This window comes from Mustela nigripes, chromosome 13 (genome assembly GCF_022355385.1).
Source record: "Mustela nigripes isolate SB6536 chromosome 13, MUSNIG.SB6536, whole genome shotgun sequence".
Classification (NCBI taxonomy): domain Eukaryota; kingdom Metazoa; phylum Chordata; class Mammalia; order Carnivora; family Mustelidae; genus Mustela; species Mustela nigripes.
In genome coordinates this window covers 34,638,549-34,663,952 of record NC_081569.1, presented here as the reverse complement: position 1 = coordinate 34,663,952, position 25,404 = coordinate 34,638,549, and the positions used below count along the sequence as shown (strand labels likewise).

Genomic DNA, 25,404 nt, shown 5'->3' with positions numbered 1-25,404 from the left:
AAAAAAAAAAAAAAAAAAAAAAAAAAAAAAAAAAAAAAAAGGAACCAGGCAATCTCTACTAAAAACAGGAAGAGTATGAGGTTACTTGGGGATTTGGCTAAGCATAAGTAGGCTTTAAATATCAAAAGAAACTGAGTTTTGACTTTTTTTTCTAATCAAATCATATCTAGGAAAGCCCACAAAAATTAAGCCGTTTTGTCCTTTCCTAATTTTGTAAATGCCCTTCCTATGTAGACAGGACGTCTGTTTCTTCCTTGAAGCTGAGTTCCCCAACTTTGTGTTTTTAAAATTAAGGGAAATACTTCTGAGGTAAGTTTGACATACTTCGTTCGAGGTTTTGTTGTTGTTAGTTGATTGGTTTTCTGGATCCCCGAAAGCCAAGTTTCATGACAACAGGAAAATACTACTGATCCAACAGGCAACCAATTTAAATTTGAAGATATAGTTGGTTACTTATAAATTCCTTTTTAAAAAATGTGTTATTCATTGGCCAACAATTGGTTAGGGATCAATTTATAATTTAGCTGGAGTGATACTCCAAGGAGTATCACTTGAAAAATATGGTAAAAAATATATATATATCCCTAGATGATCTCACTGATATGAGGAATCTGGGAAACAAGACAGAGGATCATAGGGGAAGGGAGGGAAAAATGAAACAAGAGGAAACCAGAGAAGGAGACAAACCATAAGAGACTCTTAATCTCAGGAAACAAACTGAGGGTTGCTGGAGGGGAGAGGGGTGGAGAGATGGGATAACTGAGTGATGGATATTGGGGAGGATATGTGTTATGGGGAGGGGGGAAAAATCCCTGAAAGTTACATTTCAACGGCTAACAGAAGAATGTCAGTACTCTGATATTTCTCCAAATTATCATAAATTATCAATCAATATGATATGCTCTAAAACACTTATAAGGTAAAACAGATACCAATACCAGCTCAATCTTTCAAGTTTCATTTTGCATGCTTTTGAGAAGTGAGACCTTTTTTTTTTAAAGATTTATTTATCTGAAAGAGAGAGACTGAGAGAGAATATATATGAGTTGGGGGAGAGGGAGAGAGAGAATCCCAAACAGACTTCCCACAGAGCGTGGAGTCCTATGCTGAGCTGGATCTCAAGACCCAGAGACCCTGACCTGAGCCAAAACCAAGAGTAGGACACTTAACTGACGGAGCTACCCAGGAGCCCTGGCAACTGTGAACTTCTGTCATGATGAAATATGCCATGGGAAGTTGAGAATAAACAGTTTCTGCTTCTGATGCATTCAATTAAAAATATGTACTGAGTTTCTATCATGCACCCAGAATTTTTTAGAAGGCAGTAATAAAACTTATGGCCGATGGATTCAAGATATGAGTTTGTAAATCTTTGAACAAAGCTCACATGCCCGTGACACCATTCTGCCATCTCTCAAACTAGATTACACAAGTAATTATAATATTAACATATTGATATAAAATGGTTACAGGTGTATTTTTCTATAAAAACTATTTCAACAACTAATGATCATCCATGAAGAGTCAATGAAGAGATCATATTCATACTGGTAGCCAAACTTTTTAGGAGTTAGACTGTCAAACAACAGGAATATTTTTTATTCTGGTGAGAATATAAAATTTGTACTGCCAAAGCAAAATTGCACGGACATAATGAAATAGGCCAGGAAAATTTTATTCAAGGGTGTGCAGTAGGGAAGATAAATCAGAACTCAGTCCGAACTCAGCTCCGCTGAAATAACCGATGGGGACATTTTTGAATTGGAAGGGGAATGGATGGAAGGTTTTACGACCTGGAGTTGGGGGAATCACAGTCACCTGTGTTTGCTAGTTGGCATTATCCCCCCCAAAAAGATAAACTTTCTCTTATACTCATGATCCAAGACAGTATTTACAACTTGGATCAAGGCACCCATCCAAATTAGGCTCCTACCCTCCAACAGAGACTGGGAGACACGTTTCTATACCGCTTGATGACTGCATTTGAGAGGGATACCTGCCGGGTCCTTGAGAAAGCTACTCCTTGGTTAAAACTGGCAGGAGGCTTTCAAAAAATTACAATTCAAAGAATTTACCATTATAAGTTTTCTAAAGTAAATGGTGTTAAAAAAAAAAAGGGGGGGGAAGTCAGGGACCTCTGGGTTTAAGCCTTCTGGATTTTGTAAGGGCCTAGTGTGAGAGGGAGGACAGGAGCCTAGGGGCCAGTTACAAATCTGTCTAAAGTTTTATCAAGTTAAGGGAAATGTTAAGGCCATCTTGGTCCGTGCTCAAAGCTTAAAGTTACATATAATAAATAAAAATATCATTATGAGGGGCACCTAGGTGTCTCAGATGGTTAAGCATCTGCCTTTGCCTCAGGTCATGATCTCCAGGTGCTGAGATGGAGCCCCACACTGGGTTCCCTGCTCAGCAGGAAATCTGCTTCTCCTCCTTCTGTCTCTCTCCATGCTCTGCTCTGTCTCTATCTCCCAGTCAAAGGAGTAAAAGATAAATACATGGAAATATCAATGTCAAATCAAATGCATAACCAGAAGTAGATAGAGTTGATCCTTGAATAATACAGGGGTTAAAGTCACTGACCCCTACACAGTCAAAAATCCACATATAACTTTGGGCTCCCCAAATCTTAACAATATATTGATTGTGACATATATATTATTTACCAGTCACATAAATAGTCATAAACATGTATTTTGTGGGTATGTATTCTTAGAATAAGATAGAGAAGAGAAAGCATTAAGAAAATCATAAGGAAGAGAAAAATACATTTGCACTACTGTAAAAAATCTACAATCTGTAAGTAGACCCACAACAGTCCAAACCCTTGGTGTTCAAGGGTTAACTACTGTATTTTATTATCATCAAAGAGTATTGCTCAAATTATTACCAAAAAAAGAAGACATTTTTTCCCCTTATGCCTATCTACCCTGCTTTCACTCTTAGACCAGCAGTTGGCAATCTTTAGGCCACAGCCAAACCCAGCCCATAGTTTTTGTTTTTAAAATAAAGTTTTAAAAACAGTACATGGCCATGCCAATTTTGTTTATTTAATATCTATGGCTGCCTTTGCACTTGGAGTGCAGTGATGCAGTTGTGACAACAGAGGTGATGCAGTTGTGACAACAGCCCTTCATCATTATGGGTTCACATGCAGGTCACTCAGTACAAAAGTAGCCACAAGTATTTTCTTATTACTCTTTACTGAGGTTAAAGATAAGGAAAAAAAATACAAGTGATAAAATGAATAAAGGATGATCTTCCTCTTTTCAGCTTTTAACCTTTTTCTACGTTAACGTGATTATGCTTCTTAAAACATCGGAAATATAGCAAAGAAGTAACAGGATATCAGCTCACAGAGATATTTTGGAATGAATTTACCTTGATCATTTCTTTTACTGATAACTTTTCCTTCTATTGCTGTTGTTTTACTGTTGTCTTTTTTAACATAGCTCCTTTTCAACAGAACAGTATTTTAGACTCTTAATCATAGTTGCATTTTTATTTGTGCTTAATTTGATAGGAGGTATCCTGAGTTATAACCAACGACGTGGGACAGAGTGGATGACAAGCTCAAGGGACTCCATTATGGCTGCCCAGTCACAAAATAGGTTGCCTTAAAAGGAACGCGCTGTTGCCGTGTGTGAACAGGCAGAGGGATGAAGGCCATCAGTAATGGACGCAGCAACAGGGCTTCTCATCCGGAGAGATGTTCAACTCTATGGCCCCTAAGTGCCTTTTCATCTCCATAATCTGTAAGTCTTACTATTTAGACTTAGAACATTCCGTCAACTAAAAAAACCATACAATTGGTCAAGAAAATTTTAAGTGTAGTCTTACATATGCTCTTCTGGAATTATGTCTGGTAATTAAATGCTAAGAACAGTAAACCTTTGAAGTAGCGCATTGATCTTTGTCCAATCCACATCAATCACTCAGATGGTTCAAAAGGACCCATTATCATGCTGGCATCTATTTGGTTGACATGAAAATTTTCATCCTTAAAATGAAAGTACAGTTCTCTAATATATGCACATAAAGAGTTTAAGCATTATATATCATATATATCTGAACAAGATGCATTTATACTTTTAGACCAGGTTTCAAAAGGTAAACTGTAGGCAAGGGATAACCCAGTTCTAAACCCTTATGGAAACTCCTCAGTAAAGGTCTATATGGGTCACTCTCATGGAACCACATTTACTGCAGTATGTGCATTTTCAGTAAATTTTGGTTTTGCTGAATTAGGGACACTGGTATAAATACAGGAAGGAAGAATATGCAGCTTATTGTTTGGGTCAAGACACTGTTATGGCTCCAGATGTGTATCTCTCTGACATTAACAGACTCTGTAAAGTTTGACAATGCACTTCAATCATCAGGCTTTAGTATCCTCAGATAACAAATAAGGCATTGGTTCTCAAATTTTGGTGTTTATGAGAAGCATCCAGAGGGCTTATGAAAACACAGATCAGGCACCTGGGTGGCTCAGTGGGTTAAGCCTCTGCCTGCAGCTCAGGTCATGATCTCAGGGTCCTGGGATTGAGCCCTGCATTGGGCTCTCTGCTCAGCAGGGAGCCTGCTTCACCCCCCTCACCTGCGTTTCTTCCTACTTGTGATCTCTGTCAAATAAATAAAATCTTTTAAAAAATGAAATAAAACACAGATCGCTGGGCCCCACTTTGTGAGTTTCTGATTCAGTAGGTTTGGGGTAGGGTGGAGAAGGTACAAGTTCCCAGGCATTGTAAAGGCTCCGTGTCTCCATGGAGAACCCTCTGAGAACAAAATAAGGTTTGGGAAGATGGTGGTAGTGAATTAGCAGATCCTTAACGCTTTATAGCTGGGAGAGGGATGATCTGGCATCCAAAGTGCACATTCAAATGTGCAAAAGGTGCAAATGACCTTGCAATCAAATTTCGTTTGAATTAGAAGGCGATAAATGCTTTTCTTTCTTTTTCTTTAGATTTCAGCAGAGACTTTTGAACATTGCCTGTGTTCTAGAGTACTTACGTCATAGCTTGATAAATGGACTCAATCCCATAACGCATGGCAAATTCATCGACTATTTCTTGGGAAGCGTCATCAAAGAAAACCTTCCAGGCTTCCTCCCCTTTGACCTCTGGGATTTTCACTCCACCATTAGACTTCACTTCAGTCAAGTAATGGAACAGATTCTAAAAGCAAGTGGTTTTCAGTCGTTGAGTAATTGCTCAGAATAGGCCACAACTATGTAACTCTCAGTAATTTATATTTGCATTTTGAAGGCATCTAATGTTTCATTAGCATATAGAAGCAATGGGAATACATTGGATTTTTATGCTAACTCACCTCCTACTTACACAAATTGGTTTTATTTCTGCCTAGGTCTACAAAGAATCAACCATTTCAATGTTTCATCCCTACCGATTCATTGTAAAGGAAGTAAACATTTTTGCATGGAAACATTTCTACATGCTAGAACATATTTTGTGCTCATGGGCTCTGAGTAAATTATAGGGCCCTGAAGAATACTGTAATTGGGGCTATGTTAATACAGACTTTTAGTATGTAAAGAGCTTTGTGAAATGATAAGAGTCAGAGCTACGAGCTGAGGTTAAAAATGAATGTTTTAGAAATTTGTAATGAAAGAAAAATCACGATGTACAATTTCTTTATGTTTCTGATAAGTTTGGCAACTGCTACATGGATGCACCTGGGTCACTAAAAGATCCTTCCTTTCTTGGATTTAATTCTTTTTGGTTCCTGGATTAGCAGAAAAGGACTCTGAAAAGCAAAGAATAATGCTGTTCCTCTGACCCAAATGTTCTCTGTCCAAACTATAAGGCCAGAGTTGGCTCTCCATCCTGTCAGCTCAGGAATTTCTCTTTATTGATTTGAAAAACTACACCACCTTTCTTAAAGGAATAATAATACTGTCCAGATTGGGGTCTGGAAATTAAGCTTGGGTCCTACATCTCATTATGTGTAAGGTGTAATTGATTTAAATACTGTTTCCCACTCCTTCTTTAGTAAAATGGAAGTGCAAATAATTCTACATATACGTTTTCATAGATATATTTAAGAAAATTGTAAGCAAAAGGCAAGGATTCTCTGTTACCTTTTTCTACCTTAGGAAGGTATTTTTTTCCTCCACCTCTCTGAACATGGGGAAAGGTTCATTCTTCAGCTTCACCTCTTATTTTCTGATACATGAATCAAGAGTCATTTGTATCAGAGAAAGGCACTGGGCACAACTCTAAGCTCTCAGATGCAAAGCATTCAGTAGAAGCACAGATTATGTGTTTGTATATCTACACTGAGGGAAATCTGCCCTTTGGATTCAAATTCGGTAGTCTAACGTCTAAGACAACCTAGCCCTACTTTTAGGATGGGTATATTCTCTGCTATCCTTGGATGGTAAGGACATTTTGGTCCTTCTCATTCCCAACATGTTTGTGGAATCAGTAATTAAGATGGAGGTTGGTTCAACATGTATGAAGTTCTTTGTCATTCTAGAAAAAGAAAATCACTGCGTATTACACTGGCTACCAAAAACCACTGAGCAATATCAACATTTTTCTATTTCTAATACTCCCAACTAAACCTTTAGTAAAATCTGAACACTAACTCAGAGTTTTCAAAAATAATTATATTTGGAACTTCTCCTGCTTTACTAAAGTATCACATGTTTAAAGCTTCCAAAATATTTGTCATGACTTATTTTAACAAATGTGTTTGATATTTTTCTTCCTCCTTGGTCAACATCATCTTACTGTCTTGTTTGTTAATACCTGCCTCATGCGTTTGTTATGACTCTCAGTGGAGGACATGTGCACACTCTTCAGAGAGCAAGACATAGGCTATGTGATTCCCTAGCACATTACATGCTATAGTACATAGTACAGGGTAAGGACTCTAGGAACAACTGCACAAACCTAATTCAATTATACTTTAGAGACAAATATCTTGTTGTATAATCCATAAAGACCTATTTTCTAGGTTTTATCATTAATGCAATTCAATTCACTTACCTCATGTAAACACGTATATTGTATATGATATGGGGCAACCTTCTCCTCTCCTTTTATTTCCACATTGATTTTCAATCGAATGGCCCCAGACACAGCTGACTTATCTGTCCGTTTCTCTGATTAAAGAAAACAGTAACTGGTCATTTTTAAAAATACTGTATTTCTCATAGAATTTTTCAAAAGCTTTTAAAAGGCTTACATGGCTAAGAGGGAATTTTCTAGATTAGGTTTGATTATTAATTAGCCATTATGATTCTGGTAAACATAATTTAAAGTAATGTGCCTATTGTGTGACTAACTGTCAAACCACATTACAGATAATTCAAACAAAAAGCTTAATCAGAAGATCCTGACATTCTGATACAAATTTCTGTGTATTTGATTAGTTTCTACAATGAAATTAATTGTTTGGACAATTAAAAGCAAGATAACTTAAAAATATAATTAATCAGAATACTATTTCACGTAAAAGCGTTTGCTTCTCTTTCTATGCCTGAAAAGGTAAGTCAAAGCTCTAACAAAAAAATCTGTTCACAGTTTTCTTTATTAGTGATTCATAAAGACCTACAGTCTATGGCCTTTGCTTATTAATGTGTTGGATAAACTGTTTATTTGGATGCAATCAATATTTAGTCAATTCAGTCAAATAATGTGTATGGGGGTTCAATATGACCTGATCTGTAGCTTTAAGAGAAAAAAAGAAGAGCATAATCACAGAATTCCTAGAGTTCGTACATAGGGGACCAACATTTTGATATGTACTTCACAGATGAAATAAAAGAGGCAAGCTGACCCATTTTACAAATAAAACACAAGGAGGCAGAGTGACAGAGAAAGTGGCAAAGACTCACTGACCTTCTTTCTAAGCATAACTGTATTTAGAGTCATAAAAGATATGGTTAAATCATGAAGTCTGCCTTTGTCTTGTGGAATGTCTGCTGACTCTTCATTGCTAATATTTGATAATCATTGTGTTATGAATATTCTTCCCTGAGGAGGGCCAGGATCATGAGAGTTTCTCCTAATGTCAGGGAAATAGTTGATTCTCAACAAATATTAAAATTTTCTGCTAGAGCCGAAAGAAATGCCAGTGCTAGAATCTTTTTGTCACAGACCTTTGTCCAAAGTCTCAGGGAACATTACTGGTTCTTTGAGTTTAACTACCATCAGCCCCAGAGACCTATGGGACACAGGTTCTGCTTAGATGCCCAGGGCTTTGGCCAAGTCCTCCTCTGCAGGGCGGAATGAATTCTATGTGATGAACATGATACAAAGAGTAGACATATGATACTTTTGGGGATTGAACCTACCGAGGGATTATATACAAATCTAAAACCTGTCCTTCACAGCCTCCTTCTCTCCCCCTCTAAAACTCCCAAAATCAGCAAAAGAGGGCACAAACACAAAAACTGATGGTGAGCAGGCCAAGATTTCCCTATCCTGCCGCATCCTATTTTCCTCCCTGTTCATGGAAGGACCATTTCAGCGTAAGAGCTGAATAGCCAATTTTTACTAATTTACTGATTTTACTAAGATCTCATTCAAGCTCCTTGGCAAATGAATTTATCCACATCAAAAAACATGGGACAGGAGGCAAAGAACATCAAAAGAATTGTTCTTTTGTCAAAAGAATGATTTAAGGAATTTCTGTTTGGGATTCTAACTGCCTCAATTCAAGGACATGCTAACTTACTACAGAAAAAACAGTCTGTGTGGGCACCTGGGTGGCTCAGTTGGTTAAGCAACCACCTTTGGCTCAGGTCATAGTCCCAGGGTCCCGGGATCGAGTCCTGCATCGGGCTCCCAGCTCCATGGGGAGTCTGCTTCTCTCTCTGACCTTCTCGCCTCTCATGCTCTCTCTCACTGTCTCTCAAATAAATAAATAAAAAATATTAAAAAAAGAAAAAGAAAAAGAAAAAACAGTCTGTATATGGGTAAACCACTTTGTAACACAATTTGTGAGTACTGGTTACACCGAGTTAATGGCCTGAAGTTTACTCTTACCTAACATCTCCGTTTTCATATAGAAAGTTGTCTTACATAGAAACTAGATACAGGAGGATGATCACTATAACCGAACTAAAAATTTTAACAGTAATGTCAAAGCACCAATTTTCTTTAAGATTTCTTTAAAATATATTTTCATATTGGGTTTTTATTCTAACTTGAATCATTTGTATCCAGATAAGATATATATCTTTCCTTCTTTAAAATTATTGTGTTAGAGTTTCATCAATTCTATGACTTTACCGCTATGCCTTGTCAAATATTACATTATTTGAAGTATGTGTGTTTTTCAAAAAGCCAAAAGTACTCTTAAATTTACTACAATATATTGATATCCTAAATGGAAACTCTTTGTAATCCTGGGACTGTATAAACACTTCCTTGATTTAACCAGCCCTTAAAAATTTAACTAAAACATTTCAAATGATATGACTAAAAAATTGTGGATCTGGCAATCATCAGTTTGTTCTCCATATTGATAGATCTGATTCTGGTTTTTGGTTATTCATTTGTTTTGTCTTTTAGATTCTACATATAAGTGAACTGGGGTTGGGAGAACGGGCAAAATAGGTGAAGGGGCGTGGGAGAAACAGGCTTCCAGTCATGGAATGAGTAAATCATGGGAATAAAAGTTACAGCACAGGGAATACAATCAATAATACTGTAACAGTGTTGAATGGTGATGGCCAGTACTACCCTTGTGTGAGCATAGCGTAACATATAGAGTTGAATCACTGTGTTGTACACCTGAAGCTAATGGAACATTTTGTATCAACTATAAGCAAATACATTAAAAAAAGAAAAGATATTTTGGATCATGTCCTTTATAGAAACTGAGCTGATCCATATATTTTTTACTATTATTAAATCAGCACTGAAGATTCTAGGTTATTATTCAATTACTGTAAAAGTCAAAATAAAGCTTTATTTAATTCTCGGTTCTGTAATAAAATTTCATTTAAAAAGTCATGCCAACTAAATATATTCTCAATATTTTTATCAACAGGGTAAACGTAAGTCCACATTTATATGGGTTGGCTAACTAAACCCTACTTTTATATGATCATTCAAAGATATCCAAAATACACTTTTCCTTTATTGCTAAAATGTCATTAAGGGACCAAAAGGAAATAAGTCAAACAGCATAAAGTCATATGTTGTTTCCTATCCATTTAGCAAAGTTTTTGAAGCTATATTTATGAATTTAAAATTAGGAATGGGATATTTTTCTACTAAAAGACAACCAGTTGATTTTTTGAAAGGCTCTCTCATTTCATCTCAAATTTACCAACATCTTACAATAATACTGAATTTGAATAAATATTTCAGCAGAATGTTGTAGAAAGACGCTGCTTATTTTGACTTATATGGGAATATAACATAGGCCACAGAGACTCAAATTTTATTTAACTGTTTTTTAAGTAAATTTAAAAATAGTCACCTAAGTTGTACCAGACATCCATCTCTCCACTCAGGGTCCTCACTTCTACAATTGTTTGTCCCAAAAAATCATCTGACTCCTTTTTGAAATGTTGCTTGACTCTGGATTTAATGTCATCATCTTCATCCCACACTCTGACTTTGATTCGATCTGTGGAGTTATGGCACTCACTGAAAATAAATGTGGATACGTTAACAACCATTGGTAACTGCTCTAAGTGGCATTTGATGTTAGCAACTCCTTTTAAATCTGTCTAATCCAGAAAGGTGTAGTAGATTATCTAAGAAATGAGATTTCCCACTGACCCATTTCCATCTAGAGGATGTTACAGGTGTCAGGGACATCAAAAAATGTTGCATTAGTTAAGCAATGTTCCTAAGGGGTAATACCCTATTCAAACATATCTCCTTTAACTGAACCAAATGCAATCAAATATGGGTCAAAAATATTTAGTGTATTTTCTCTTTGATATATTTCTTATTTGCAATGGTTTTCTAGAAAAACACAGCCATTCTCAGAAAACCCTGTACCATCCATGTAAAGTTAATGTTATTTCTATGGATGTAACAGATTATAAATGACAATACAGTTATGTGCTTATACTTAGTAAACTATAAATCCCAGTAAGTATAAGACTGTTAAATCAATTAGAGTTAGAGAAAAACCCTTCTGTTTTTAAGAATAAACTGCACACTTGAATCCATTTTTCATTTCAAGGTTTCTTCCACCTACTCTTGTTGAACCCACATGTATGATGTTATTATTGCCCACACATATTATGGTGTTTCCTGACCCTATACACTGTATACACTCTTCCTATGCTTCTCTACCTGCCAACCAATCATTCTTTAAGCATTGGGTCATCGCCTTTTCTTTCTTTCTTTCTTTCTTTCTTTTTTTTGTAGCTAGTTAGGATAGTAGCTAGTTCTTTTTTTGTAGTAGTTAGGATGATCAATGATGAGTTCCAATTTGCTCTGCACATGCATTTATTCTAGCATAAGGATCTCCAACATGGGGTCAGTGGAGAAAGTGGATGAAATAGGGTCAGCCTAGATGTTCATCATCAGATAATGATAAGGAACATCGAAACCATATAAAGAACTTATAAAACTGAATACCCCCAAGAAAACCCAAATAATCTAGCTAAACAATAGGCAGAAGACACGAATGGACATTTTTCCAAAGAAGACCTATAAAAGGCTAACAGACACATGAAAAGATGTTCAACATCACTCATCATCAAGGAAATACAAATAAAAACTATGATCATATAGTTGTCACCTCACACCAGTCAGAATGGCTAAAATTAACAACCCAGGAAACAACAGATGTTGGTGAGGATGTGGTAAAAGGGGAATCCTCTTACACTGTTGGTGGGAATGCAAGCTGGTGCAGTCACTCTGGAAAAGAGTACGAAGGTTCCTCAGGAAGTTAAAAGTAGAACTATCTTCGATCCAGCAACTGCACTTGCAGAAGAATGGAACTAAATTGGACCACTCTCTTACACCATACAGAAAAATAAATTTGAAATGGATGAAAGACCTGAATGTGAGACAGGAATCCATCCATCCAATTAGAGAAGAACAGAGATAGCAACTACTTTGACCTCAGCCATAGCAACTTCTTGTTAGACAGTGTCTCCAGAGGCAAGGGAAACAAAAGCAAAAATGAACTACTGGGACTTCATTAGGCTAAAAAGCTTGTTGCACAGTAAAGGAAAAATCAACAAAAGTAAAAGGCAACCTACACAGAATGGGAGAAGATATTCACAAATGAAATATCAGATAAAGGGCTAGTATCCAAAATTTATAAAGAACTTCTCAAACTCAACACCACTCCCCAAAATAAATACAGTTAAGAGATGGGCAGAAAACATGAATAGAAATTTCTCCAAAGACAATATCCAAATGGCCAAAAGACACATGAAAAAATCCTCAGTGTCACTTACATCAGGGAAATATGAATCAAAACCACAATGAGATACCACCTCTCACCAGTCAAAAGGCTCAAATTAACAAATCAGGAAACAATAGATGTTGATGAGGATGTAGAGAAATGGGAACCCTTTTACAGTGTTGGTGGGAAATTAAATTGCACCCACTCTGGAAAACAGAAATAGCCTATGACCCAATGATTACACTACTAGGTATTTAGCTAAAGGATACAAACAGTGATTCAAAGGGGCACACGCCCCCCAGTGTTTATAGCAGCAAGGTCTACAATAACCAAAAGATGGAAAAAGCCTAGATATTCATCATCAGATAATGGATAAAGAAGATATGATAATGGAATATTACTTAGCCATCAATAAGAATGAAATCTTACCATTTGCAATGATGTGGCTGGAACTAGAGGGTATTATGATAAACAACATAAGTCAGAGAAAGACAAATATCATGTGATTTCACTCGTACGTGAAATTTAAGAAGCAAAACAGAAGAACATAGGGGAAGGGAATGAATAATGAAGTAAGATTAAAAAAATAGGGAGGGAGGCAAACCATAAGACACTTTTAACTATAGAGAACAAACTGAGGGTTGCTAGAGGGGAGGTAGGTAGGGGGATGGTGTAATCAGATGATGGGCATTAAGGAGGGCACTTGATATAATGAGCACTGAGTGTTATATGTACTGATGACTCACTAAATTCTGTCCCTGAAACTAATAATACACTATATGTAAATTAAATTGAATTTGAATTAAAAAATTAAAACAAAAACAAAAAAGAGTGGACTACCAGATGATCCAGCAGCTACACTACTAGGTATTTACCCAAAGGATACAAAAATGCTGATTCAAAGGAGCACAGCACTCCAATGCTTACAGCAGCATTATCAACAATAGCCAAATTATGGAAAGAGCCCACATGTCCATCGGCTGATGAATGGATAAAGATGATGTGACACATATATATAATGGAATATTTCTCAGCCATTTAAAAAGACTGAAATTTTCAACAATGGGGATTGAGCTGGAGTTATCATGCTAAGCAAAATAAGTCAGACAGAGAAAGACAAATACTACATGATTTCACTCATATGTGGAATTTAAGGAACAAAATAGATAAATATAGGGGGGAAAGAGGCAAATCAGAAAATAAACTCTTAACTATAGAGAACAACTAAGGTTTGCTGGAGGGGAGGGGAGAAGAGTCCGGAATGGGCTAAATGGGCGATGGGGGAGCGTATTTAGGAGGGCACTTGCCAGGAGCATTGAACATTGTATAAGTGATGAATCACAACCTCGACCGCTGAAACTAATATTACATGATATATTAACTAACTGGAATTTATACAACTTGAAAGAAGAAAAAATAATAAAGTAATTTCACCTTTATTTTCCTTCAATTATGAACATAAACAATAAACCACAGCTATACTATGAGCACCTGAAAAATTTTGTCACCAATAAAACCAAGATATTTACATGTAACATTATCATTGTTAAGAAATTTGTAATATTATTTGTAACTATCATTTACTGTACCGAAAGTATTCTTCAAAGTAACTTATTTTCTCCCCAATTCTATGTAATTTATGTTAGGAATTTACAAATACATGATTTTGAAAAGCATCCATCATTCTCACCAGATTGCCAAATGGATTCATGGCATAAAAAATACTTAAGAACTGGGGTGCCTGGGTGGCTCAGTGGGTTAAAGCCTCTGCCTTCAGCTCGGGTCATGATCCCAGGGTCCTGGGATAGAGCCCCACATTGGGCTCTCTGCTCAGCAGGGAGCCTGCTTCCTCCTCTCTCTCTGCCTGCCTCTCTGCCTACTTGTGCTCTCTGTCAAATAAATAAATAAATCTTTTTAAAAAGTACTTAAGAACTATTGACAGAGTTCTCTCTCTCCCATTAACCTATAGGCAAGATCATACAGCACATTTAAGAATAAAACTTGCCGTATGACATGGTGATGTGAAAAATAAGCCCCACTATTTCTAGAGCTTTCTACATAGAACATTTTGGCAATTGCTGGGTTTTTGTTTTTTGTTTTTGGGGTTTTTTTGCTATAAACATTTAGGCGCACTAGTGGCCTTAGGTTGGGGAAGGCCCAGGATTTGGATACCTTACCATCTACTAGACAGCTTGCATGATTTGAAATGATGCAAAGACATTAATAAAGATGCTAAATGAATTGAAAATCACCTCAGTTTGGGACTTACTTTTTTTTACATATAAACACTGACTCTTTTGCTTATTTTAAGACATAGAAATTTCTTAGAAAACAGCTAGAGTCTAAAGCACTAATCAAAGGAAAATTTTGTTGTTGCTGCTCAGAACTATACCAAGAGCCATTTCCCACTTTGAGGAATTATATTACCAATGTCCAAATCGCTCGAAGTATCTGGATCAAAGTATTTGTATCAGTCTGTACTTGAGATAGTCACAAATATGCCAACATATGAAAGCACATAACTACTAAATTATGTATTCCAGGGTAGTTGTATTTTACTCTTATATGCTAAAATACATATTAGAATAGATTATATTAAACATTTTTTTCTTTTGTTTTGTTTTCATTTTATTTTGTTACAGCATAAAAAAGTCATCATGAATTACTTTATATAAAAGGGGTCATTAGGTCTAATAGGGTTTGAGAACTACTAACTACTTCTACCTGACTTCATCTCTATGAATCTGTTTATAAAATGGGGTTAATGATACCAGTCTTAAAAGATATTTATAGAAATTAACTGAAATAATATCTTACAGCAGCTAGTACAGTGACAGACACTTAAGTATTTGATCTATAGTAGTCATTAATATAATGTCCTCATTTCATAAGTTATTTTTGAAGGTAGGATCTAGGTTTATTAATATCTCTATTCTTTTTTTTTTAATATTTTATTTATTTATTTGACAGAGAGAGATCACAAGTAGATGGAGAGGCAGTCAGAGAGAGAGAAGCAGGCGCCCTGCTGAGCAGAGAGGCCGATGCGGGACTCGATCCCAGGACCCTGAGATCATGACCTGAGCCGAAGGCAGCGGCTTAACCCACTGAGCCACCCAGGCGCCCCTAACATCTCTATTCTTAACATAGTTTCTGTCATGCATTTCACATTCACAGTGTTCATTAAGAAATCTGCAAAGTTTTACCTCAAAAATTCCCTTTATTATATTTGAAGGAAAAATAATGTCATTCTAGAAATACCATGTATATTAGAGAAATTCTCCAATCTTGATAGCTAGTTTACTATTAAAATGTGGTGGAAATAGTAGGGAAGGAAAAATGACTAGTCAATGATACTGTATCCATTACAGCAGAAGAAACCACTTCCTGCCAAGGACCATGGTTAGAATAGATGACAGCACAGCTGTCTCCTATTTAATTCAGAATTCCAAAGATAACATACCTGAAGTTATAGTGGTGAGAATATTGAGATAGAGAAATTTTTGGCATTAACCCAAAATTTATATTAAAAATAGCTCTGATTTTAATTTCTTTGCTATCAAAAATTTAAAAATCAACATAGAAACAAAAACCCAGCTCTCAGCTCATTTGTGCCATTCTTAGAAAAGTGAAAGAAAACCTAGAATATCAATCAAAATAGTTATCATTGCCATAAACTCAAAATGCAAAATATTACAAAAGCAGAAATAAATCCTTTTTGTCACCTTTTGATAAAATAAATCATCAGAGTTCATGTACATCCTGGGAGACAGACATGTAAAAAAATTTTACCTGCCAATAACAGGTGCAATAAATAGCAAACTCTAGATAACAAAGATTGGTAAATATTTCTAGCATCTATTATTTACCAAATTCAAAATATCCTGTTTCATTTTTAAGAATAAGTATTTGAGGCCCAAGTTTTTGTCATGAATTTAAGGTAAAGATTTCTAGCTTTACACAAAGACACACACACACACACACACACATGTGCATATACACCCACAAACAGTAAATAATAATCCATATAAAACATTATTACTATATATAAGATATACATACATGTATTCTAACTTTTTCTTGTACATAATTCATAACTGTATATGCATATATACACATTGTGTGTTTCTGTATGTGCATATATCAAATAGAGAGGTAATACTGCAATATCTCTTTTCAAATTCCTATTAGAAATAATTTCTCTGTACCAGATGGAAGCACACCTTCCAAATACCTGTTCACATTTCCATTATTTTCTTCATTAATTTGGTTTGTACTTTTTGTTATTGTACCATCAAGAGTTCACCATTCCCTCACCCATAAACCCTTCTGCTCATCCACTCACATAATAGTTACTTTGGGGGCACCTATTAATGTGCAGACACGGTCGAGTCTTTGGTTAGATAATTCAACCGACCATAGTCTTCCTTCTTTAATGTCAAAATAAACTGCATGTGATATTAATGGATTCAGAACAAACATAATCAATGACATGCCCTAGTTCTTGTGATTTTGCTGAAAGGAATTTGAATATCTATTTCTCATTGATTCTTTTTCATTTCTTAATTAAAATTTTAAATTTAGAATAATTACATATTTAGAGAAAAGCTATAAAGAGAATACAGAGAGTCCCCATATGTCCCCCAGCTAGATTTCTCTATTATTAACATCTTCTATTACTAACATGGGTTCTGGGTTTTGTTTTTTTGTTTGTTTTTTTTTTCTCATAAGGACATGCCAGTTCCTACTTTATCTTTCCCAAAGAGCTTTTTGTAAATAATACTTAAAAATAAACAATGTTTGCTATTATGTTTCAAGTTTAAGCTGTCAGAAACTTACATTTTTTCATCTCTGTAAGGACAATTGTGGGACTGCTCTTGTGAATACTGAAAATGACATGAGGATTTTGCAATGCATATAAAACAGGAGATTTAGGGCGCCTGGGTAACTCATTGGATTAAGCCTCTACCTTCAGCTCCGGTCATGATCTCAGGGTCCTGGGATAGAGCCCCGCATCAGGCTCTCTGCTCAGCAGGAAACCTGCTCCCCGCTCCCCCACCTGCCTCTCTGCCTACTTGTGATCTCTGTCAAATAAATACATAAAATCTTAAAAAAACAAAAACAGAAATGCACAGGAAATTTAGTTCATGGTAGTGCAGTAGAGAATCATCACATACAGACGCTCAGCCTCTCTGAACACTCCCCTTCCATTTTGGCTATAGGCCTCCTTATATTCCTCAACTTCCCAAGACTGAAGCTAGATAACTCTCATTCCTAGATTCCTTTGTAGTGACGGCCCAGATATCTGACCTACATTCAAGCAAGATCTGAACCCAAAATTAAACCAAGTGAAGCAGTGGTTTTATTCTGAGAATTTGCTCATTTGACCATAGTGGTGGTGGAGCCTTTAGTATTTTGATGAAAGTTTCTGGTATTTAGTCTTGAGGATCAAAAATATTAATGAAGGAAATGTGGTTTTCTCCAAAGAAACCCTATGATGGGGGTCTGGGGGGTCTCAGTCAGTTAAGGGCCTGCCTTCAGCTCAGGTCATGATCCCAGGGTCCTGGGATCGAGTTCCGCATCGGATTCCCTGCTTAGGAGGAAGCCTGCCTGTCCCTCTCACTCTGCCTGCTGCTCTTCCTGCTTGTGCTCTCTGCCTAATAAATAAATAAACAAAATCTGAAGAAGAAGAAGAAGAAGGAGGAGGAGGAGGAAGAGGAGGAGGAGGAGAAACAACAACCCTGTGATATAATTGGATATTGTTTCTCTACAGCAGCTTCAAAGGCAGGTACTCTGACCTCTCCAAAAAGTCTTGAGCAACCTAACAGTAAATAATCTTTTTCTGTCTGAGACTAATTAGAACAAACCCTAGTTCATTTGCAACTAAGAATACTGATGAATGTAGCAACTTTGAAACAATGAAGGGGGCTTTAATAACAGGATATTGTTATACTTGGAACTGACTGGAAGACAAGATGGGAGCAGCCAGTGAAGATTTCACAACCTTTGTCTGCAAAGCCAATTCATTGCCAAGTACAATAGCAGAACAGCTGGTCAAACTGTTGCTTGTTATACCTTGCAACTCTGAGCACATGCCAAGCAAAGCTTTTCTATGATGTGAATGGTTTGAATAAAATTTAGAATGTTGCCACATGTTTATTAAGTTTGGCTACTTTCAAAAATGCACTACAGGGGAGATGTACTCAGACTAAATCCAGACAGTCTGTAAGCAGAGATGCAAGGGAGCACAGCTATGCCCAAAGAGGCTCACCCTGCTTGTGTCCTGCAATATAAATTGACTGAGAATATAATAATTTGGAACCCTACAAGTTCAAGAAGAACCAGCTGCTTCTGTATATTAAAAAAAAAAAAAAAAGAAAAGTGTAATTTACATGTAACAAGCAAGGGTTTCTAAGTGCCACTTCAAAAAGAAAATTGTAGCCACTGGGCTTTTCAAATGGTTTCCTTCAGGAAATCTGAGTGACAATGAAGGGAATTCTGCGCCAAAGATAAAATCGGTGGTGTTGCATTCATTCTCACCTTGGCATGCTTACTATTTTGCAGAAGTTGAGACAGCAACCATCAGGTCAAAAGAAAGAAAGAAGAGCAGAGGAGCCGCCAGTGAAGAGTTAAAGTTTGGTGGCTAAAGAGTTAAAGGTTTATGTGGTTATTCGTAAAATTGTCTTAAAACCCATCTCCTGGAATCTTGGTAAATTTTCCAGGGAACAGTATTGTCCAATATGCCTCAGGCTGGCTACAGTTGTACTTAAAATACTTAAAATAAATGCTTTTTTCTTTCTTTCTTTCTTTCTTTTTTTTTTATTGAGAGAGAAAGGGAGAGAGAGAATCCCAAGCAGGTTCCAGGTCCAATGTGTGAAACCCATGTGGGCCTTGATCCGACAACACTGAGATCATGAGCCAAAATCAAGTCAGGTGCTTAACTAACGACACAGGTTAGTGTGGTTAGTTAGTTAGTGCAGGTCCCCTGCAAATGCCTTAGTCTTATGCTGCTGCTTATCCTCCTCCTTCTCATCAAATAAGGAATGCTTCACTAATTTGTTTGTTACCCTCATACTGGGGCCATGCTAATCTCCTCTGCATTTTTCTGAAATGAATAGAGGTCCTGCAAAGTGAGTCCCTTTTGATTATTTTTATAGCCCTCTTACATCTGCTTTTGCTTTCCAGAGTACCTGCTTATAGCGTAGGCACTGACAAATTGGGCAAGGAAGGTCTCCCCAGATGGAGAACCAAGGACCTGGAGGAAAAATGGATAAAAGAAATTCATCTGGAAAGCACAAGGGCCTGCCAGATTGGTTAGCCAAGTAACTACTCCTGCTACCAGGGTCAGAAAGTCCTCAGTGTACCTGTCTAGAAGGAGTCTGTCTTTGCTAATGTACCAAAAGTGGTCATGTCTTTCCCACTTTCCTAATTACTGAATGAGACTTTAAAATTGCCGTTACCCTATCTTCTTCTCTCATTACAATAACACACTGGGCATTTTGGAGGAAAATGACATAAGTCCCAGGGTCACAAGGAACCAAACATGGAGCTGAGGCAGAGACTACCCAAAGATCACAGACTTCAGGTTAAATGCAGTAACTGGATAAAATTTTGGGACTGTCTACCTTGCAAGAGAGAGGATGAATTCTTTTTATTTATATTAGAGATAGAATGATTGTATATAAACATTGAGTAATCAGTGAGGTGGGAGGCAGCTGACATTATAAATATATTTACTCAACAACCTTTCAACCTCTCCTTTTCCTTTTCCACTTTTATGCAGTATCTCACCCTTCCTTTTAACCAGAGATGACCACTTAACATAGTTCTGACAATCAGATATATGCTAAAGTCTTCTGGTCTTCTCTCTTAGGTTTTCTTCTTTTACTGAATATGTGCATATAGAACCGCTTTCATTATAGATGTTAAAATAGGAAAATGGAATAATTTGGTGGAATAATTTAGTTACTCTGCTAGACCTCAAATGCCTATATCTGTAATTCTTATTGAATGAAACAGCTTTTTATTAATCTAGAACTGTGGCATAATGTGACAGGGAATGAAATTCTAATAAAATCAAGTAGGAAAATAATAAACTACAAAGTTCATTTTTCTTGATCTTATACAAGCAAATATACTTCTCAACTATTTAATATGTGATTCATAAACTCTGACTTTTATGAAAATACCAAGTGTTTCATTTCAGGTGGGAAAAGATAGGCTCACATAGGAAACAGAATCTGGCAGCAAGAGAAATATCCTTTCATGTAAGAAAAAAATAATCTGTCACATTTAATAGAAAAGCAAAAAACATAGTCCCATTAAATCCTCCTCTACTAGACCATATCCAACCAGGTTTATTAGCTAGCGAAGATTTCTGGTTTAGTTTACCAGTTTGTGAATTTGGCTTTTTTTTTTTTTTCTAAATCAGTAGAGAATAAATATTTTACTACATAAACACTTGATAAATAAAATAAATATTGTTAGAGCCATTTGCTTTGTAGTTTTCCTTTAACTAAAAATAATTCCCTTCTTAAGGAATGATTCATATGTCTACTTTTACATTTTTATAATTATTGAAGACTGGTTTTGTTTCCACAGGAATAAGATATTTTATTTCTTCCCAAATTAAAGGAACACATTTCCCCCTCTAGACTCAGGATTTTTGTGTGTGTCTGTGTTTTGGTTTTAATTTGCAGGTACTGTATCTCTATCGAGCCATCACGATTTGGCCAAATTTTCTTTATTGGCAGCCATCCAAATGACTAATTTCTTTGTAATTATTTATTTCAACTTTGCAAATTGTCTCAATGCAAGTATTTTTAGATTTAGAGTTTCCTGGAGAAGGCTCAACAATACCTATCTCCAATGATTAAAGCCAAAACCAACACAACAAAACAAAAATAAAACCCAGCCCTTCCCCAAGTTATCAGAATTTAACCCATTCTGAGAAAAGTTGCTTTACATTGAGAGATGTCCATGAATTTCATAGAGACCATAAAGCCTGAATTTGATGGGAAGAAGGAAGCCCTTGACCAAGCAATCACACTGTGATGAGAAGTCCTCACTAATGCAGGGCATTAACAAACAGTGGTCTGAAGAATGAAAACTGCACCTGGAGTGGCGCTAGATCTAACGAAGTGAGTAAAATATTCTCTGCCTGGCAACTCTGTCAGGAAAAAAGCCAATGGGAAGTGATGTCACATTAAAAATCACGTATATTAAAATTATATAAAATTACAGCCACACATTTTAAGTGCAGCAAATGAGAATTCTATATTTTAAATGGTATTATACCAGGTTTGGTTAACAGAAACATTAATAAGGGAGATTACATATGAATAAATGTGTGTGTGTGTGTGTGTGTGTGTGTTTCCATTGAAACAAGCTGTAAGGGTATGTATCGAAATGTAGGTGGCAGAATTAGTAAACATTTGTAATTTATTCTTCATATTTATCTGGTACAATCAACAAAAGTGTATTTTAAAATATCTAGTAATTATAAATAATTCCACTTCAACTCGGGCTTCAAGGAAAAATATGGAGAAAATCAGCAACCAGAAACCAGTAAGAGCCATCCTGAGGCAAAGCAGCAGCAGCTTTTAAACAGTAATTAAATTCTCTAGTTACAGCTTAATTCTTTAATCTCTGACCCACCAAATGGAAATACTGTGAGACACTCAGTGTTCACATTTCCTTTTAGTGATTTATTATGAATTACATAACCCACTTCCATTGCCATATTGATGTCTCATTTATTCCTGAATTAAGATCCCAACCCTATTACCTTTGAATTCTATTACAGTAGATGAACAGACTCTAAGTTCAAAACCCAGGGACAGTGCACAGCAACTATTCCCACCTGCATTATCAAGGACAATTTAGTTATGGGTATCAGGATCAAAAAACAGTCCCCAATATTTCACTTTTAAGTTTTCCTGAGGTTTTTCTTTTTTAGTAATTGGGCATTGTAGATGCATCCTGTAAGCCGATCACAAAGAAGATGATACAAAAAAGAACAAGAAATCAATTATATTATTAGCAGCCCTTTTTTTTCTTATTCTAATTTCTTTCTTTCCTTTTTTTTTTTTTAAGATTTTATTTATTTATTTGACAGAGAGAGATCACAAGTAGATGGAGAGGCAGTCAGAGAGAGAGAAGCAGGCGCCCTGCTGAGCAGAGAGGCCGATGCGGGACTCGATCCCAGGACCCTGAGATCATGACCTGAGCCGAAGGCAGCGGCTTAACCCACTGAGCCACCCAGGTGCCCCTCCTTTTTTTTTTTTTTTAGTTTTATTTTTTTCAGTGTTCCAAGATTCATTGTTTATGCACCACACCCAGTGCTCCATGCAATATGTGTGCTCCTTAATACCTACCACCAGGTTCACTCGTTATTAGTAGCACTTTAGAAGAAGGGCAGGAGGCGGAGAGTCATTCATGCCCTGGCTGAAAGAAGCCCTTGTAGTGTAACAGATCACAGAACCAAAGGGCAAAGTAATACCTTATAAGATAGACCCAATTGTCTGCCCCAACTTTGAGCCCCACCGTGAGATCATGAATACCTCAAAGATTTATATTCTATCTTTGTTATCTAGTATTATCTTCACAGATGCTAATGTTGCAGAATAAAATGATTTTAATAGCTGTCTTAAGAATTTTTATTTTTTTTTAATTTTTTAAATTTTTTTTAAATTTTTTTTTAAGATTTTATTTATTTATTTGACAGAGAGAGATTACAAGTAGGCAGAGAGGCAGGCAGAGAGAGAGAGAGGAGGAAGCAGGCTCCCTGCTGAGCAGAGAGCCCGATGCGGGACTCGATCCCAGGATCCTGAGATCATGACCTGAGCCGAAGGCAGCGGCTTAACCCACTGAGCCACCCAGGCACCCCTGTCTTAAGAATTTTTTAAATGCTATTAAAATATTAGCATTAATCAGAATTGATTAATGTTAAGATAACAGAGGTAAAAAACCTTTAGACAAATACTTTGGTGTCCATCTTGCTGTGAAGAGAGAGGCCACTTATGAAGACAGAGATTAGAAGATCTATATGCTATCACTTATATATGGAGTCTGAAAGAACAAACTAGTAAAAAGAAAGTAAAATGGTGACTATCTGGAGCTGGGATTGGGAGAATGAGAGAGATTCTATTTAAGGGTACACACCTGCTGTTAGTAGATATAGAAACCCTGGAGTGCTAAACGCACAGCACTTCAGAAACAGATAACATTATAATAATCATCTAATACGCTGAGAGACTGGATCTTAATTATTCCCACCACAAACAAAGAAATAATTATGTGACACATAAGAGGCACTATTGCTATAATATTACAATATATAAATGTATCGCATTAACGCCTAATTCCTATAATGCTATACCTCAAATAGATTTCGAGTAAAAATAGCAGGTAGAAAACTGGAGGACCAAATGGCTCTCTCATGTGTAAGAGCATGAGCTGTGTAAGAGCATGTATTAGACGTGATGGGCGTGGTTTCTAATCACCATTTCTTTGGTCACCATGTATTTTTCCAATGCAGACACGTTGTTCATTGTCTTTCTTAGGATACGGATTTCTTTTCTCTCTTTCTCTATTTGATGAACACTTCCCTATGTTTCAAGACCCAGAGAAAATATCAAGTCTGAATAAAACTCCCCTGCTTTGTTTTTGTTTTTATTGTTTCTCATGTTTCAATCCCTATCCCTGTAGAGCAAATAGATATTCAAAATTGCTTACTAAAAAAAAAAAAAAAAAAAAATCACAGGGTTCCTTTTGTTCCACCTTCTCAACAACATTTATTTCTTATCTTTTTATTTGTCATTCTGACAGGTGCAAGATATATCTCATTGTTCATTGTGGTTTTTTTTCCTTTTGAAGGCATATACATATATATGTGTGTGTGTGTGTGTGTGTGTGTATATATATAAATATAAATTTTTAAGTTCAATTAGCCAACATATAGTATATCATTAGTTTCAGATATAGTATTTAGTAATCTATCAGTTGCGTATTGTAGTTTTGATTTACATTTCCTGGTGATTAGTGTTGCTAAGCACCTTTTTTGTGTGTCTGTTGGCCATTTGTATAACTTCTTTGGGAAAAAAATGCCCATTCATGTACTCTGCCTATTTTTTTTAACATAACTATTAGTGGGGATATTTTGGTATTGAGTTTTATAAATTCTTTACTTATTTTGCATATTAACCCGTTATCAGATACATCATTTGCAAATATCTTCTCCCATTAAGTAGGTTGCTTTTGTCGATTATTTCCTTTGCTATGCAAAAGCTTTCTATTTTGTGTTGGCAAGGATGTGGAGGAAAAAGGAACCCTTGTGTACTGTTGGTGGGAATGTAAATCAGTACAGCTCTGTGGAAAACAATACGGAGGTTCCTCAGAAAATCAAAAACAGAAATACCATATGATCCAATAATTCTCCTACTGGGTATGTACATAAAGAAAACAAATGCAAATTCAAAAAGATATATGCCCCCACTGTGTTTACTTAAGTATTATTTGTAATAGCCAAGATATGGAAGCAGCCTAAGTGTCCACTGATAGATGAATGGATAAAGAAGACATACATGTACATACACAGAATATTACATAGTCCTATAGAAGGATGAGATCATGCCATTGGAGGCAACATGGATGGATGTAGAGGTTATTATGCTAAGTGAAATAAATCAGACTAAGGAAGACAAATACCTTGTGTTTTTAGCATATGTAGAATCTAAAAAACAAAGAATAAACAGTAAGAATCAGGCATATAAATACAGATGATTTATATGATGGCTGCTAAAGGAAAGGAGTGTGGAAAGATAGGCAAATGATGAGGAGGAGTTACAGAATGAATAAGCCTAAGCCATAGGAATAAAAGGTACAGGACAGGAAATAGAGTTAATAATATTATAATAGCATTGTACAGTGACACATGGTAGCCATACTTCTGGTGAGCATAGCGTAATATATACAGTTGTTGAATCACTATGATGTATACCTGAAATTAATGTAACATTGTATGTCAACTATCCTTAAATAAACAAAATAAAAATA

At 36.1% G+C, this 25,404-nt stretch overlaps 1 protein-coding gene and 1 non-coding gene across 2 annotated transcripts in view; both read right to left on the bottom strand.

Moving 5' to 3' along the window:
• The window catches only part of UNC13C (unc-13 homolog C), a 559,224-nt gene that overhangs the window by 298,204 nt on the left and 235,616 nt on the right, over positions 1–25,404 (bottom strand). Inside the window, exons 10-12 of the mRNA XM_059371954.1 lie at positions 10,456–10,625; positions 7,008–7,123; positions 5,008–5,171 (exon numbers count right to left, since the gene is read on the bottom strand). Of these exons, the coding sequence (XP_059227937.1) occupies positions 5,008–5,171; positions 7,008–7,123; positions 10,456–10,625 (450 nt within the window). The remainder of the gene's footprint in view (positions 1–5,007; positions 5,172–7,007; positions 7,124–10,455; positions 10,626–25,404) is intronic.
• On the bottom strand, positions 19,381–19,486 carry LOC132000444 (U6 spliceosomal RNA). Its single transcript, XR_009399314.1, has one exon. It is a non-coding gene; the product is annotated as a U6 spliceosomal RNA (small nuclear RNA).